Raw genomic sequence first — 18,741 nt, 5'->3', positions numbered from 1 at the left:
CCACAAAATCCGGCTGACACACGGACCAATCACGGTCGTATGAATTCAGCAATGTCGGAGACCGGCTGAGGTGGTGACTTGGAGAGAGGGATGTTAGTGCACGCAGCGCATCATTGATTACAGATTCTGTTAACCTGTTCCCTGCCGGGGAACACAGAAGTTATAATCAATTAGATAGGCTATTTGTCTACCAATACCAATTGTATTTATGATAAAATAGAGTATTTGCAGACGTTAAAAGTTCTTACGTTACGTACAATAATTATAGCAATATATGTTAAAGAGTTATCTATATAAAGAAAGTTTATTAAATTATCTCTTGGTATTACTGTTAAATAAAACAGAAAAAAAAAAGGAAAAAGCGAGATTCATATAGAAGAATCGCCCAAAGTACTGAAAAAAAACGATTACATTTTTTTGCCAAGATCACCCAGCCATATACATATACATATATATATATATAAAAAGAAATATTATATTTGTCAGGGGGGGGGGCTGTAACCATATGTCTGTGCTTGTGCCCCTGATCTTTTAAGACCCTAGCAACACTCCTGGGTTATATAATGATTTTTCACCCTCTATCAGGTATTGCTGGTTTAATAGGCGAAATGCTGGTGACAGGTTCCGTTTAATGGTAGGGCTTGTACGAGATCTCAATTTACTATTGTAATAAAAGCCATCTAATAAATTGATATTTTATACACCCATTCTGGAAGCTGAAGCAGCTGTTGTCCACCGCATCCAGAAGGTGACTGTATGGGGAGGTGTCTAAGCATGTGGTTATCTTCATCTAAGAGTATGGGAGGTACTGAAACAGCTGAGCAACCTACACATTAGACAGGACACAGACATATGCATGATTTGAGGAATACAGATCATAGTTCTTACCATATTAATAGATCAAGAATATTGTACTTGCTAAAAAAAAAAAAAAAAAAAAAAAAAAAAAAGGAGTTGGGCTGGAGGAGACTTCATATTATAACGCTATACGCTTTGACTAAACTTTTATTCAGTTGGCATGGACTTCCTTTTAGGACATGCAGCACTTGGCAGCAGTTCTTCTAACTATGTACGGTAAAATGCTCACTATCTTTTTGCGTTTTAATGCAGCCTAAATGAAAAGTTCACAAGAATACAAGTTGGCCAATGCTTTGTGTAATACAATTTTAATTTTCAGTTGCTTCTTTAATAAAAAATGGATGTTGAATTTAATTTCTCTATGAAAACGTATTTCATACAAACCCTCTCTGTAACATGTATGCCATGCTTTCGGGTCAATTATTAAATTGCATACAATATAAAGCAAACTAGCAATTACTGCTCGTCTTCGAATAGAAAGCAATAAACCAGGACAGAATAAAATCACAGCTAATTTGCGTTTACTTGCCGTGACCCTTGTGCCCATTTACTGTCAACAGAAAAGCATTCTCATTTCAGACGCTACTCGTATTAGGCTAAAGTTAATTTGTACAACTCAACAATCTCTAATTTTAACATCTCCCTAACTAGAATGTCACAATAAACATAAAAGTGCAAACTAAAAACTTTCCACAAAGTTCCTATACAGGTTGAAGTACACAATAGTTATCACCGTAAAAATAAAAAAAATTTGTCCCTTTGCTCTCCAGTATCACAGGATTCACTTCGGAAAATAATTAGTATAAACTTTAGGCCTCATGCACACGACTGTAGTGTTTTTCTGGTCCGCAAATTCCAGGACCGTGTTCCGTGAAATGTCCTCCGCAGTACATCCGTATGTAATCCGCAGTTCATCCGTATGTAATCCGCAAAATGCGGATTAAAAAAAAAAAAAAAGCCTAGGTAAAACAGGACGACGACAGAACTCATTCCCGGTCGTCGCCTAGCAACACTTCCGCAAACTGCGGTTGACACACGGAGATCGACTTACCTGCAAACGCGGATGCTGCTGCAGAATCAGCTGTAGCCTCTGGTGCCGATGTGGCCGTCACGATGCAGGACCTGTGAGTGACGTCACAGATCTGCACTGCCAGAAGCTGGGCGTTCTGAAGAGAAGAGGATGTTACTTCTCTTCAGAGCGCCCAGCTAGTGAAAGTATTAAAAATGCCCCGATGTACGCACATAATACACGCCCACTTGGACTTTTACTTTTAAACACACCCACTTGGACTTTTGCAAGCCTCATTTGCATAATTACAAAAATGGTCATAACTTGGCCAAAAATGCTCGTTTTTTAAAAATAAAAACGTTACTGTAATCTACATTGCAGCGCCGATCTGCTGCAATAGCAGATAGGGGTTGCAAAATCTGGTGACAGAGCCTCTTTAAGCTTTAAATTATATGTACTCCAAAATTGTGGCATTACATACGGCTAGGTCGATGGAAAAAAATCAAAGAGTTATGACTCTAGAAAGCGAGTGTGTGAAACAAAAAAAAAAAGTTTTGTCACAAAGATCAAAACAGTCTGCGGCAGAGAGTTTAAATAAATGAAACAAATCTTCCATGTGTGAATATAGCCTATAACACATGCTGCGGACGATTTCTGTTTCATGAGTGACATGCAGATTTTAACCTATGCGTTGTAAAGGGTAAAAAGCGCGGGGAAAATCTGCAGCACTTCCACACAGTGACCGCACCCTTAGGCCGGGTTGCCACGTAGCGTAAATGCTGCGGAATTTTCCGCAACGGAGCGCTGTGCGGAAATTCCACAGCATTTACAGTAGCAGCAAAGTTGACGTTGACAAGCAGTCGCATGATAGTTGAGCTCCTGCTATTTGAGAGAGAACTGGCCTATACTGTGGGATTTTTGAGTACCTTTCCTGCTGAGAGGCAATTGCAGAGATACAGCCGACATCGCAGGTGCAGAGGAGCGGTTTCCATATTTGACAGATACCGACACTCCGTGAATTTCGCGGCCTTCACAGCCTCCGTCCGCAGTCTTCCTTTGCGGTGTGCCGTTGCATCGTGCTCTGCTGGACATCATCGAAGTTGCACACGAGCTGTTCCAGACTGCCCACAGCACAGAACTAGTTCGGCCCGTAATGCTGGCAGCATGTGGCACCTGGAACACATGGAGGTGTCCACGAGGTGGCCATTTTCTATCTCAGCCTGCACTTCGGGAGACTGTCACAGAGCAGAGGATGGTCTGTAACCCTCATTTTAAGTGCACGATACCCTGCTTAGTGCACCGACAACTTCGCTCTCCAGTTGCCACATCTAGATACCTTAAGAAGAAGGTGGGGGAACCGGATTCCCCTTAAGATAACAGAGTTGGATGATGTGACTGCGGCCATCTTGGGATCAGGAGTATCGACCATTGCAGCACCTCTTCACAGCACTATTGTCAGCGTTTGGCTTCAAAAGGAAGTGCAAAAGTAAGTGCCACCTATAGACCCCCACAAACATGTCCCTTCACCTAGAAGGTCAGTGTGGACGGCATTGATATAATATCAAATACTGTCAAGACTCTCCGTTGTACATAGTGTGAAGGATGATTTATTTGCTTATCAAGCAGGATGCCGAATTACTAAGATATGTATTATGTGAAAGTGATAATGTTTAAATGATTTCGTTTCATGCAGCAGCCATCTTGTCTGGAGTTCCCATCTTGGTTTTATTGTAGTGAATAGGAAAGTCATTGTTCCTTTAATACAAGTAATGTTGATTTCGTATGTTTTATCTTTGACCTTGGTTCCCATGCGAAGTTGGTAAGGAATGGACAGGGAGGGAGATGGGAGGGTGGCAAGTATGCGTGAGGGAAGGTCTTCCCCATCTCCACGAGAATATTCTGTCCAAAATAGATTAGACACCTGCAAAACCTAATGTGTGAAGAATTATAATGATGTATCTGGGATGTATTTTATTGTATGCTTTTTACTGAATAACAAATATTGTTACATTGTCTCTGATTGGTTTACCTCAAGCCTACACCCTTTCTGAATTTCAGTTTAACAGTTTGAGTCTGGTAATAAATCTTTCAGAGGAGTATTTTTGAACATATCAGCGTGTCTGTGTTTTCTTCTCCTCTCTCGATATATAAAATCGGTGAAATATCCTAATTAGGATACTGACTAATGGGGTCTGGCCTTGAGAGTCTGTTTGGACTCGTATAAATTTCAGTCTAATATATTTTGAGCGATGGATTTCCACGACAATAGGACACGTTCAGCATAATATACGGTCTCAGTTTCAGGAGTAAAGCTCCAATTTTTTTATTCCGGTCCCTGTGGCTGGTATGCGAATACGGAATTCAATTGTATACGGAGAACGAATTGACATTTGACAGAGTACTATCAGTACTACAGCAGTTCACGACATAGAACTACAATTTTATTGCGGTCATTGTGGCCGTTACGCTACCAAAATTAGCAACTCAATTAGTGCATATGGCGTAACCATAGATCTGGGAAAGACCCTCACTGTTTTCTTTGCACTTTTGCTGACCAGGACTAACATGTGCTGGGAACATAACTCCACTCCAAGAGACGTGCACTATACCGCTCTTTCTACATTTTAGTCAATAGATATGGTCAAACCGGCCAGAGACAAATCTAAAGACCTAATGGTAACTCCAAGGAAACATAGAAGTAGTATCAAGTGTTTTAATAAGTAAGTGACAAGGTGGAGGATAGTAATAAATCCCCCACTGGACACCACCGTACACATCGGACGAAATTCTTAAGGTACGGACATCAATTCCTGGAGGGACAAGTCCAGGCCCTGACGGATTGTCAATTTTGTATTATAAAAAATTTTCCCGACATTTTGCTTCCGCATTTTTTTATCGCTATGCAATTCTTTCCTACAGGGTAAATTTCTCCCTCACCAAATACTGGAAGCGTTTATCACTATAATTCCCAAAGAGGGTAAAGACCTATTGAATTGTGAAAGCTGAAGACCCATTTCACTCCTTAATGTGGACACAAAGTGGTGGGCCAAACTATTAGCGAAAACAGAATAAATCCGTTTGAGGATGCACGGTTGTTGAAACAGTATCGAAGTTTCGATGCATCCCTAACTATAATTACAATTTAACGTGAAAAATCTTTCCGGGATCGGTCAGAATAAACTGATACAAACAAACACTTACTAACCCAGCACCAATAGGAAAAGCTGTGAGCGGTTATCAGGTTCCCACCGCTATAGTATGATGATCAGATCAAAAGAATCATTAGGACTATTTACACACAGAACGTATCTCCATGGCTATGTGTAAATGCAACTATAGTTTATTTCTATCTTAAGATTTCACTAACAAAACTTACATATGTTAATTCCGGTTCTACAAAGTGTTTCTCAACAGCTTCCTAAAATGCTTCTAGGTCTTATTTTACATGTAGAAATCTCAGGAGACCATGGCAACAATGCAACGGTCTACGTCCTGTGTGACAACCACACTCCTTCCAAACACAGACCAGCTGTACAGCTGGAACGTGACTGATGTGATGAAACACGTGATGACGGCTCTGCGATATCAGGATCAGGACTCTAAAAAATATGTTTATTAGAACAAGGGACCATACAACATAATCGTGATGAGCACTTCTGTTTTACAGCAAGTATTTGCAATGAACAGTGTTTTTTTGTTTTGTCCCATGACAGAAAAATATGACATTGTAATATAGGAGCCTTTTCTGTAGAGAACCTTATCATATGACGGTGTTATCCATCTACCTACATAACACAGACTATAGATCTACATACACACAAAGCTCCAATGGGATCCAAAGAGAATATTGTAAGAACAGAAAGTAACATTAAAAACAAACTGCAACTGGGAATTGTGAACTCCACCTTACGCTTCAGCGCCGGAAAAATAAACGTTCATACTTACCCCCTCCCTCTTCTCGCCGCATAGTTCGGCCTCCTGTGAAGACATTGCAGGCCGTGTGACGCTGAAGCCTGTGATTGGCTGCAGTGGTCACATGGTCCGCAACGTCATCCAGGGAGGCCGGACTGGAGGAGGGAACTCTTGGTAAGTATATCTTCTTTTTTTTTTCGTACTTGCGATTTTTGCAGCGCATTGCTGTGATTCCACTGCAAATAATCGCAAAACACACACTGCTTTGTTCTTGAATTCAATGGGTAAACCCGCAATAGAAGTCTTGCGTATCTGCAGAATTGACATGCAGCGGTTGAAGCAATTTATGTGCGGACATTTCGGCGGATATTTACCGCAGTGTGGGGGGGGGGGGCTACTGTAATTCGCTGCGGATTTTCCTCAATTAATCCGTTGCGGAAAATCTGCAGTGTTTACGTTGTGTGGGTTTATACCCTTGAGGCCGGATTCACACGAGCATGTGCGTTTTGCGCACGCAAAAAATGTGGCGTTTTGCGTGCGCAAAAGGCACTTAACAGCTCCGTGTGTCATCACCATATGATGCGCGGCTGCATGCTTTTCGCGCAGCCGCCATCATTATGACACTCTGTTTGGATGTTTGTAAACCGAAAAGAAAGTGGTGCTTTTCTGTTTTCATTCATTGTTTTACTGCTGTTGCGCGAATCACGCGCGTCCCACGGAAGTGCTTCCGTGTGGCATGCGTGATTTTCACACACCCATTGACTTCAATGGGTGCGTGATGCGCGAAATACGCAAAAAGAACGGACATTTCGTGAGTTTTTCACAGTGGACTCACGCTGCGTAAAAATCACGCAACTGTCTGCACGGCCCCATAGACTAACATAGGTCCGTGCGACGCGCGTGAAAATCACGAGCGTTGCACGGACGTATATCCCGTTCGTCTGAATAAGCCCTAAGGCTGTATTCACAGGTCGTGGTCAAAATGCATCTTTTGCCGCGACTGCAGTAAAACCACACCGTAGTAACCGAAACCAGTAAGGCTAGGATCACACACACAGTTTTGATGCAGTTTTTGGCTCCTTCAATACATCGCCTCAGCGCTCATGCAGGAAGACGATCCCTGCATCCAGGGACAGTCTTCCTGGATGAGCGCTAAGGCGATGTGTTGAAGGAGCTGCGGCCATAAGTGTAAACACAGCATGATCTCGTGATTGAAGCGGAGATCACGATGTGCAGGGAAGGGGAGAAGCTGTATGACGCTGACTGGACAGCGTCATACAGACAACACAAACACCAACCATATTTAGAAAAAAAAAAAAAAATCACAACTTTTAAAACAATTAACCGTTTGGGACACAATCTTCACTAGAATGATCAGCGTGACAGCGCCTAATAGATTAGTTAGGAGACTGGGCATTACTAAACTAGTGACCGATCCGCTTTAAAAACACCCCATCTTCCAGCAATAGGAACAGCAATGATTTTCCCACCCTTCTAGTAGTAAAATGGCTCTTCTCATCTTTCAACTTTTTTTGCAGCAGTGCCAGGCCTGTTTTTCAGTAGTCCCATCAGTGTCCCATATCTTCCACCTATAGTCACATGATTTGCCTCATCTGCCACTAATGCCGCCAGGGTCCATCCAACAGTAATTGCAGAAGTGTCCTTCATGCCCTGGCAGTAATTACAAGTAAATGAAATAGGGAGGGAAAACATAGCGCCGATTCTCTCTCAGGGACCATGTTTGCAGGTATGTTTACTTATATGCTATACTTTGGTACAGCTGAATCTGTGGACAAGAGACATCCGTAGCCATCAATAGATAGTCAATAAAGGACTGTCCATATGGATACATTTTCCACTATAGGTGGGATCCACAAGATCTACTCTTCAGTCCTGTTAAGAACCCTTTAAATCCTGTGACTGACATGGATACTTCCATGAACCTCCAAAATTTCAAGAACAGCCGTTAAAAGGAAGTCACATTGAATAAATTACCCAACCATTTATTTTTTTTAATAAATATGGGTCACATCCACCAGATTAATATTTATGTGGTAAACCGCGGGCACCGAGTCGCGGAGGGAGGGGGGGCTCTAGGAGCTGGCGTTGGTTTTGGCACCCTTTGGTCACGGCGGCGCCCTCTCTCTCTCCCGCTCCTCGGAACCAGTGAAATAAATGGTGTTTACGGGATACCCTGTTCTCTGTCCCCTGGGGTGTTATGTGGTGTATCCCGAAATAAAGATGTTCCAGGAGACAGGGTTCAATAAACTTTCACAGTAGATTTTACTGGGCACAATACGCTTGATGGTTACAGCATAAGACAGGAGGTTGAGGTGGTAGTTGAACAGGCTAGCTCGCGGCACAATTTACTTCAGCATCAAACATGGCGGTTACAATCTTCCACATAGAATGGAGGCACAATTCCTTATAGCAAAACTCAATCCTTCCAATACAATGCAGCCCCCGAAGTTTACTGCTTCTCATCTAATCCGCAGGAGTGGGCGACCCTCCCTCACTGCTCCTCTTCTGATCCTACCCTCGGCAATTCTAGTGCATAGCTGACCCCATAGTATGCGGGACAATGCAGTGTCTGTCCAATCGGGCAATGCAGTATCTGTCCAATCTCTGTAATGGCCTGTGCTACTTCTGCCTCTATCACGGGTAGTCAGGGCTAGTATAATGAAGGATGAGACTCGCCAACATACATGGTGGCGTTGTTCAAAATCCCAAAATGGCTTACTAAGAACTACTTCTCTTCAGCTTGTTCATTTTCCTTCTGCGAGCTTTTCCATGGCCTGATGTTGTAGGCCGCCTGTCTCTGGATCTAGGATGGATAAAACCCAGGAGCAACTCCACTTTGCTGTTACCTCAACTGCTCACTCTCTGCAACTCTCCTCAGCAACTGACTTCTCCAACTGCCTCAGGACCCTCCTCTCTCTCCTAAGCTCCTCCCACCTTCTGGAAACTTCCCCTGTATCTGATACTCCTGCATAAGCTATAAACAGCGCATTGCAAATTCACATTTACTTCTTAAAGTGACAGTACCTAATAGTTGGAAAAAGGTCATAAAATACAATTACAATACATTATCTTTATAGTAATGTCTTGGGGACATTACATTTAGAGGTTAATTCCTTATGATCTTTTGTTCTGTTGACACAACACAGCATAGTGAGATGAACTCACATTCCTCAGGTCTTTACCTGGAAAACGTCGCCTGAGAATATGAATCGAAGACTTCGTTCTCATCTGCGCCTGGGCTCCGTTCATGGGTTCCGTCGTAGCTTTCCGACAGGAGAACCCCTGAACGGAAACCAAACTAAAACAAACAGAAACCATAAGTTTCCGTTTGCACCACCTTTGATTTCAATGGTGACGGATCCGTTGGAAATGGTTTCCGTTTGTCACCTTTGTTTAAGGGTTCCGTTGTTTTGACAGAATCAATACCGAAGTCGACTGCGCTATTCATTCTGTCAAAACACTTACACAACGGTGACAAACCGAAACCATTTGCAACAGATCAGTCACCAATTAAATCAATCATGATGCAAACGGAAACCTATTGTTTCCGTTTGTTTTCCGTTCACAGGTTCCCCCCGACGGAAAGCTACGACGGAACCCATGAATGAAGTCTAAGGCTTTGTTCATAACTAAAGTTCTGCAGACTGCGCTTTTGCTTCCGCAAACTAAAAACTGAAATATAGCGAACGGTGACAAACGGAAAGCAACTGAAACAAAGGAATTACCATTGAAATCAATGGTAATTCTAACGGAACCGTTGCTTTCTGTTTAATCTTTCGATCCCCTCTTCCTTTGATGGAAGAAAGGTAAACGTATACTAACAGTACTGTGAAAGAAGCCTAAGAGTATGTTCACACGGCTTATTTTCAGCCGTTTTTCGGGCCTAAAACACCTCAAAAAACGGCTGAATGGAAGCAGAACGCCTCTAAACATCTGCCCATTGATTTCAAACGGGAAATACAGTGTTTTGTTGCGACTGGGCGTTTTTCTTTACGTGGCCGTTTGTAAAAACGGAGCGTAAAAAAACGCCCCTTAAGTGCATGTCACTTCTTGAGCCGTTTTTTGGGACGTTTTTCATTGACTCAATAGAAAAACAGCTCCAAAAACGTCCGTAAAAAAACTGCTGAAAATCAGAGGCGGTTTTCCCTTGAAAACAGAAGTTTTACAGACGTTTTTAGTTAAGCGTGTGAACATACCCCCAACATCTACATTCAGAATGACACTCACTCCAAAGTGGAAGTGACAAAAATCTGTTTTGCTTGTTTTTTATGAATTACCGGTCTGTTGGCTCAGATAGAGATTCACACTGATTGCCAACATTAATATTAACCTGTACCATCTCTTTCGTATGTGTTGAAATGCCTTGCAGCATATTTATTGTATTTGATCACAATCCAAAAAACTGCTAAGGGCCATATGTCCTGGAATACGAACGGAGTAAAGGTGCACTGTGTTTGGTATAATGTGCCCAAGTAAATATTTGCAACCTTATTCCTTAGGAAAATTACATAATTGGTAATAAAGTATATGTCTTCATGAAAACCCCCCCAAAAAAAGTGAGGCCCCATGCACACGTGACAGCTGGGTGCAGACAGTCACCCGCATTTGCCAACCGTGCTCCCATTTCAAAGTATGGGGGACAGTCTGTAGAATAAAAAAAAATAGGAAATGTCCTATTTTTTACGAAAGGTTCCTACAACACGGACATAAAAATGAATGGGTCCATAATTAGACAGAATCTACGGTCGTGTCATGGGACCTAAGCCTCTGTTCACACTTGCGTGTTGGATTCCGTTTATGATAGAAACCATGACGCATAGCCAGATCCATCACACGACGGATACCAGTGGCACCTGACCGGACCGCTCTGACTAAGGCCTTATTCACACGAGCGTATTTCACATCCGTGTTACGCGGGTTAAAACAATAGACGTCACACGGACCTATGCAAGTCAATGGGGCCATTCGGACATTCAGTGATTTTCAAGCAGTGTGTGTCCGCTGTGTGAAACTCACTGCATGTCCTATACTTGTGCGTTTTTTGCGCATCATGCACAGCACACGGACGCACATCCGTGTGCCATGCGTTTTTCACGCAACAGTTGCTAAAGAAATGAGGAAAATAAAAAACACCTCCATCAGTTTATTTTGCGGACGTAAAAAAAACGCGTGACATACGCGCGTAAAAAAGCGCAGACACGCACTGTACACGGCTGTCACACGGAACTGCAACACAAGAAAAACGCTGCGTTTTTTACGCGCGCAAAACGGACACGTTTGTGTGAATAAGGCCTTACGATGGGGTCTATCAGGTTCTGCTAAGGCATTCTCCATTTTGACAGTAAAAATAGCGCTGTATGCAGGTCTACTTTTCCCATCAAAATTGATGGAGTCTCCAATGCAGATGTGAACATAGCCTAAGGCCTTGCATTTAAAGGGGTATTCCGGAACTAAAAAATTACATTTAAATAAAACAATGAAAAAGATATAACTTTCCAATGTACTTACGTTTCATCAGATGGCTGTAGCGTCGTATATCCTCCTCCGTCGCCGTCCCCTTAGCAATGCAAAATCTGCACTTCCTGTGCAGACCCGTCCATTTGGTCTTCTGCCTTGCTTCCGGTTTCCGGCTTTCACACTGTACGGTTACGTCAAAAATGACGTAACCGTACCACGTGCTTCTTTATTGAATTAGAGCATGCGTGGTGAACACACTCCACCGCGCATGCTCTGTGAAATTATGTGGCTGCGTCTTCAGCGGCCGTGTATATTACACTGCGCATGCGCAAGGTTGAAGGTGTGTAGCGGTGTGTATACGAAGTTGCAGGAATAACGGCCGTTTCGGCCGTCTTCCCGACAGGTGCAGGAGCTGTGACAGCTGCTGTCTCGTACAGCAGCTGCCGCAGCTCCTACAGCGGGGACCGATCGCTGTGTCCCCGCTGTCTAACCCCTTAAAAGCCGCGTTCTATAGAGATCGCGGGTTTTTAGGGGTTAAGTTACCATCGCCGGCCTGCTACACGATAGCGGCCGGCGATGGTTACTATGGCAACCGGACACCAAACAAAGGCGTCCGGCTATGCCATCGACGGAAGCCTAGTGGGTCCTGACAAAGTCAGGACCCACTATGCTTGCTGTCAGTGAATAGCTGACAGTTCTAATACACTGCACTACGGATGTAGTGCAGTGTATTAGAATAGCGATCAGGGCCTCCTGCCCTCAAGTCCCCTAGTGGGACAAAGTAATAAAGTAAAAAAAAAAGTTAAAAAAGATGTGTAAAAATAAGAAATTAAAAGTTAAAAAAATCCCCCTTTTTTTCCCTTATCAGTCCTTTTTTATTAATAAAAATATATAAATAAACGATACATAATTGGTATCGCCGCGTCCGTAACGGCCTGAACTACAAAATTATTTCGTTATTTATCCCGCGCGGTGAACGCCGTAAAAGAAAATAATAATATACCGTACCAAAATCACAATTGTTTGGTCACTTCACCTCCCAAAAAATGTATTAAAAATAGATCAAAAAGTTGCATTTACCGAAAAATGGTCCTGATCGAAACTACAGTTCGTTACGCAAAAAATAAGTCCTCGCACGGCTTTATTGATGGAAAAATTATAAAGTTCTTGCTCTTAGAATAAGGTAACACAAAAAGTGAATGATTTTTTACAAAACGTATTTTATTGTGCAAACGCCATAAGACATAAAAAACTATAAACATCTGGTGTCACCGTAAGGCCGAGTTTACACGAGCGTGTGCGTTTTGTGCAAGCAAAAAGCGCGGCGTTTTGCGTGCGCAAAAAGCACTTAACAGCTCCGTGTGTCAGCCCTTTATGATGCGCGGCTGCGTGCTTTTCGCGCAGCCGCCATCATTATGACACTCCGTTTGGATGTTTGTAAACAGAAAAGAACGTGGTGCTTTTCTGTTTTCATTCATCCTTTACAGTGCTGTTGCGCGAATCACGCGCGTCCCACGGAATTGCTTCCGTGCGACATGCGTGGTTTTCACACACCCATTGACTTCAATGGGTGCGTGATGCACGAACAGCGCACAAATATAGGACGTCGTGCGTTTCACGCAGCGGACATACGCTGCGTGAAAATCACGTACCTGTCTGCACGGCCCCATAGAGTAACATAGGTCCCTGCGACGCGCGTTGCAAAAACGTATAATACGCTCGTGTAAATGAGCCCTAATCGTATCGCCCCATAGAATAAAGTGAATATGTCATTTATAGCGCACGGTGAACGCTGTAACAAAAATAGAATTAAAAAACAATAGAATTGCTGTTTTTTAGTCACCGCGCCACTTAAAAATAGAATAAAAAACTGATCAAAAAGCTGCATGCACCCCAAGAAAACTACAATGTATTCCTCAAGTGGTCTAGTTTCCAAAATGGGATCACCTTTTGGGGGTTTCCACTATTTTGGTACCACAAGACCTATTCAAACCGGACATGGTGCCTAATAAAAAGGAGGCCTCAAAATCCACTAGGTGCTCCTTTGCTTCTGAGGCCGGTGCTTCAGTCCATTACCGCCCGAGGGCCACATGTGGGATATTTCTACTGCAGAATCTGGACAATAAGTATTGAGTTGCGTTTCTCTGGTAAAACATTTTGTGCATAAACTTTCTAAATGCTGTTGTGAATACTTTGAGGGGTCTAGTTTCTAAAATGTCGTGTTTCATAGGGGTGTCTAATATATAGGCCCCTCAAAGCCACTTCAGAACTGAACTGGAAGCCCAAAAAAAATAATTAGGCAATACTTCGCTTCTATACGAACTAGTTAGCGATTCACAGTGTGATGAAGTAAGGGGAAGCAGCGCTTATACGAGCGGTGCACCCCCTTCAAACAGCCGATGACTTTTCAGTTCACAGGTAGCAGAGTTACATGATGGGGAATTTGTTTTCCTGTTGTGTAACTCTGCTACCTGTCAATGGAAAAATCAGCTGCCAGAGTGAAAAATGTTTCCACACAGAGGAGTACCGCAAAGAAACACCTGGGAATCAGACATGATGGACTAACATTTTTCCCTGTGGTGGATGACTTTTCAGTTGACAGGTAGCAGAGTTACATGAAGGGGAATTATTTTTCATCGATGGCTAGTTAGGAGCGCTGCTTCCCTTTAGTTTTTTCTTGCTCACTGTGAATCTCCGACACAGGATGCAGCGGCGATCCACAGGTATTGCTCCTTTGATCCCAATTCACATGTTAGAATTCAATTTTTTTTATTATATATATATATATATATATATATATATATATATATATATATATAAAATACAGTATTTAAAACTAAGACTGTATAAACAGTTAATATACATTTAGAAAACTTATAATTATAAAGACCAAACTTTACGTATCATCATATAGGGTCAGTGTTGTTTAAAAACGCAGATATCCAGTGATTTCAGCTTGTGCTAGCAGTAATAGAATGAGAGCACCAAAATGAAGACTGAGATTGCAGAAGTTAGTAGAGCTGGGTGTAGTAGGCGGAGCAAGTGCACTGCTGCATGCACATTGCATGCTGGGACTAGAGCAGTGCATGCAGGGACTAGAAACACAGGAAGAGAAGAGGAATGAACTTACTGAGCAAAACAAACCTCTCCAGGTAAACAATAGGGAGTAATGTTACTAAAACCATTTATTATCAAGAAAAAGCTAGACAGAGTGCACTAATATATTAATAGAGGAACATTGCATTGATTTAAAAAAAAAAATAAAGTATTGGAAAACCCCTTTAAGCTTTTTGGGAAATCTAAGACTGGGTTCCCACGGGTCGCATACACTGCATATCCGACCTTGAACCCACAGCAAATTCCGCACCACATTGTGGTGCAGTTCTTCGGGCAGAATTTTCGCAGCACTTGAAAAAAAAAAAAATAATTCATACTTACCCCGGGTCGTAGTCATGGCGATGCATCCCTCCATCATCTGCGCAGTCCAGCCTCCTGGGATGATGCTGCAGCCCATGTGACCGCTACAGCAGTCACATGGGATGAAAGGTCATCCCAGGAGGCCAGCCTGGAAGAAGGAGAAATGAAGAAAGCATCGTTATGACAACGCCCGGGTGGTAAGAATAAGCTTTTTTTGTTTTATTCATTTTAAACCCAAAAAAAGTTTGTTTTTTTTATACAAGTTGCAATTTTTGCGGCAGAATCGCAGCAAATGTCGTAACACTTGCCTATTTGTTGCAGGTTTTACGTACCAATTGAATTCAATAAAAGAAAAAAAAAGAAAAAAATTCTGCAGTGCGGACATCAGATTTCATTAAACTTCATTCACTTTGCGGTACTTTAATTGAACTAGTACTGAAACTAGTGAAATCGAAGGCACAGAATTCCTTTGCAGAAATTCTGCCGCATTTACGCTACGTGGGAACCCGGCCCTAATATTTTATCAAGCCGTTTCTGGGAAAACGGAGTGACAACTAATATCCAATCGTTGAAGCTCACAAATAAGTGTCACCAAGCTTTCCAAAACTCTTGAAAGGGCAAATATCTGCTTAGCTAATTACGTATAGGAAATCTCTTTAAATTGCAATTTTTTTGATGCATCTACGCCGATCACATCTCTTTCCAAAAATGTGCGCGGGGCTTAGCAAGACAGGGCATGGCCTGCCGCGGTCCGACAAACTTACTATAATTTACGCCAGAAACTGGCATAAATTATAGCAAAAATCTACTACAGTTCGAAGCTTGCATAGATGTCCCTTTGCGGCAAACAAGCAGCCAGAAATGCCCCTAATGCGCCTCTTATTAAGTAATGCGCATCTTACGCCAGCTATCTTTATATTAAGACTGGAGTGTAAAACCCTATAAATCATTTTTGACGGAGTTATGACCTATATAGGCTTTATACTAATGAGTTTCTCAATGGACAACTGGGCGTGTTTTACTTTTTGACCAAGTGGGCGTTGTACAGAGGAGTGTATGATGCTGACCAATCAGTGACCAGTCAGCGTCATACACTTCTCTCCATTCATTTACACAGCAGATCTCGATATAGCTATATCGCTATGTGCAGCCACATACACACACTATAACGTTACTGCAGTGTCCTGACAATGAATATACATTACCTCCAGCCAGGACGTGATGTGTATTCATTCTCCTGACCACTTCTGTAGTGTCTCCGTGAGTTAAAGCACAGCAGGTGTAGTCTCGCGAGATTACGCTGTAAACTGTCATTCACAGTGAGATCTCGCTGTGCTGTGCATCACAGAGACACTACAGAAGTGGTCAGGATTCTGAATACACATCACGTCCTGGCTGGAGGTAATGTATATTCACGGTCAGGACACTGCAGTAATGTTATAGTGTGTTTATGTGACTGCACATAGTGATATAGCTATATCGCTATCTGCTGTGTAAATGAATGGAGAGAAGTGTATGACGCTGATTGGTCAGCGTCATACACTCCTCTGCACAATGCCCACTTGGTCATATAGTAAAACACGCCCAGTTGTCCATTAAGAAACTCATTAGCATAAAGCTAATATGTCATAACTCCGTCAAAAATGATCATTTTTCTAAATAAAAAACACTGCTGTAATCTACATTACAGCGCCGATCAGATCATGTACGATATAGGCCACTTATAATGTGGTGACAGAGCCTCTTTAAATGAGTAGACAAAACTAATGAAATGATTATGGGGTTCACACATTTCTGTAGTATGCTTCGCAGTCAGCGATGGGCTCATTGCCCGCGCCATTTTAGCGGTGAAACACATGAACTTGTTTCACTTGTATAATCAATGCGGTCAATAAACAAATGTATTCAGGTGAAGGATACGCCAAACTTATTTCAGTAGCGCCTGCTGGGAGATAGATTTGGCGCACTTTGCTAGACATTTTAGATACTGGTTTCTCCTATGTCACCACTTGGCAGACATAATTTACTCCAGTATTTTGGATTGAAATTGTGCCGCATGCCATTAATAAATGCTGCATTTTAGGACTTGACTTTTCTGGACACTTTACAAAACCGTCTAGTGAGGTGCAGAAAAGGGTCCAAGACACAAGAAATCTGGACAAATTTTTGACACAATTTGAGCCAGAATTCACTTAACCTGCCCCATTATTTAAAAAAAACTTCATATTAAGTGTAAAAACCTGCCATCAGATAGTAGGCATGCGGTGAAGTTTCAAATCCCCATCTGTGTTGACCACCGTTCTACATGTGATCTAGTGATCACCAGATCGCCCAGGGCACAGCTGCACTCGCCCAGTGAGATCAGCTGATCAGTTGGAGGCGCGTACACACCCAGCAATATAGTACATTTTATACAACACCCATTTAAATGGGTAACTACATACTACACGTTGTGTCATGTTCACCAGAACAATATAGGACTATTCCGGTTGTCTACTGTATATATATATATATATAAATTTTAGTTATATGATGATTACTGACAAACGCTGTCACATTAGATTAAAAAAAAATCAACTACTCAGATATTCAAGCAAATTTTTTGGAGGTGATTTGTAATATATGTTGGTTAGACAAAAACATCAGCGGACCAGCACAGATTTCCAGAATGAATGGGATGAGGCAATATAAAGAGCGCCTCATTTTTTTCCCTTGGAAATTATAGGATTTATATTGCTATTTGTTTACAATGTGTCAGATTCCTAGTGATGAAATCTCTGCGCTTTGCCAAAGGTGTTTGCACGCTATAGTTTTGGAAACTAATGGGGCTTCCAAACTTTCTGGTGGAATTCCCCTTTGAGAGAACACTTATCGCAACAAAGTTCCGTCCACTTACCTGCAATGTCCCATAACTGCAGTCTGACAAGAGTCTTAGTGTCCCAGTTGATGACTTTCAGGGCGAAATCCACGCCTATGGTGGCCCTGTAGTGCTGGGAGAAGAGCTGGTGCACGTAGCGCTTGATGATGCTAGTCTTGCCCACCCCCAGTTCTCCTATAACCAGCACCTTGAAGAGATGTTCTCTGCGCTCAGGGGCCCCCGCGGCTGCCCCGGGCTCCCCGCCCGCCGTCTCCCCAGCCATGTAGTCAGAGACAAGACGGCCGCTTACTGAGGAAGCCTGGTTCTTACAGCCGATATAACGCGTCCGGTCGGTGGTTGTGCAGAGACTTTATGTCCGCATCCCCTCACTTCATGCCGTACAGACACGGGGAAGCCGCTCTCGTTATGTCACGAACTTCACTTTTCTTCCACGAACTTTTTTCCTCTTTTCTCTCCTCCCAGTCACTCAAGGAACCAACCACCTGACTGCAAGTCACAGGACAGGAAGCCGCACTTCTCGCCGCTGTTTCAGGCTCCGGGGAGGGGGAGCGGTGAGGAGTAATATACACGTGAGGACGTCCAGTCCGGTCCGATATGCTGCAGGGACGGGGCTGGACGAACACTGAGGGACGCTTATTACCAGAGTTACCAACTCTGAAACTACTTTCAGGAGGACTCAAAATTCGGAGCCCCGCCCTCAAATATTGGACGTGCCCCTATAAACAATGACAGCCAGAGTGCCCCCATTAACGGTGCACTGACAGTGCAGCAAAAAGTGCCCCCATTAATAGTGCGACAATCTAGTTAGAGTGCCCCAAATAACCATGCCAATGCCACTATAAATACTGTCAAAAAGTGCTCCCATTAAGGGCTTACTCAGATGAACGTAAAATACGTCTGTGCAACGATTTTCACGCGCCTCGCACGGACCTATGTTAGTCAATAGGACCGTTCAGACAGTCCGTGATTTTTACGCAGCGTGTGTCCGCTGCGTAAAACTCACCACATGTCCTATATTTTGTGCGTTGTTCGTGCATCACGCACCCATTGAAGTCAATGGGTGCATGAAAATCACGCGCAGCACACGGAAGCACTTCCATGTGAAGCGTGTGATTTGCGCAACAGCAGTAAAAAGTATGAATGAAAACAGAAAAGCACCACGTGCTGTTCTGTTTACAAACATACAAAC

General features: G+C 42.8%; 1 protein-coding gene across 1 annotated transcript in view; it reads right to left on the bottom strand.

Annotated features, from left to right (window-relative positions):
* The window catches only part of RAB32 (RAB32, member RAS oncogene family), a 58,318-nt gene extending 40,113 nt beyond the window's left edge, over nucleotides 1-18,205 (bottom strand). The window contains exon 1 of the mRNA XM_075862861.1: nucleotides 17,571-18,205. Within this exon, the coding sequence (XP_075718976.1) occupies nucleotides 17,571-17,814 (244 nt within the window). The 5' untranslated portion in view covers nucleotides 17,815-18,205. The remainder of the gene's footprint in view (nucleotides 1-17,570) is intronic.
* Nucleotides 18,206-18,741: the final 536 nt, after the last annotated feature.

The sequence above is a fragment of the Rhinoderma darwinii genome, chromosome 4, assembly GCF_050947455.1.
Source record: "Rhinoderma darwinii isolate aRhiDar2 chromosome 4, aRhiDar2.hap1, whole genome shotgun sequence".
Classification (NCBI taxonomy): Eukaryota; Metazoa; Chordata; class Amphibia; order Anura; family Rhinodermatidae; genus Rhinoderma; species Rhinoderma darwinii.
The sequence above is the reverse complement of the archived record's forward strand: the minus strand, read 5'-3'. Positions and strand labels throughout refer to the sequence as shown.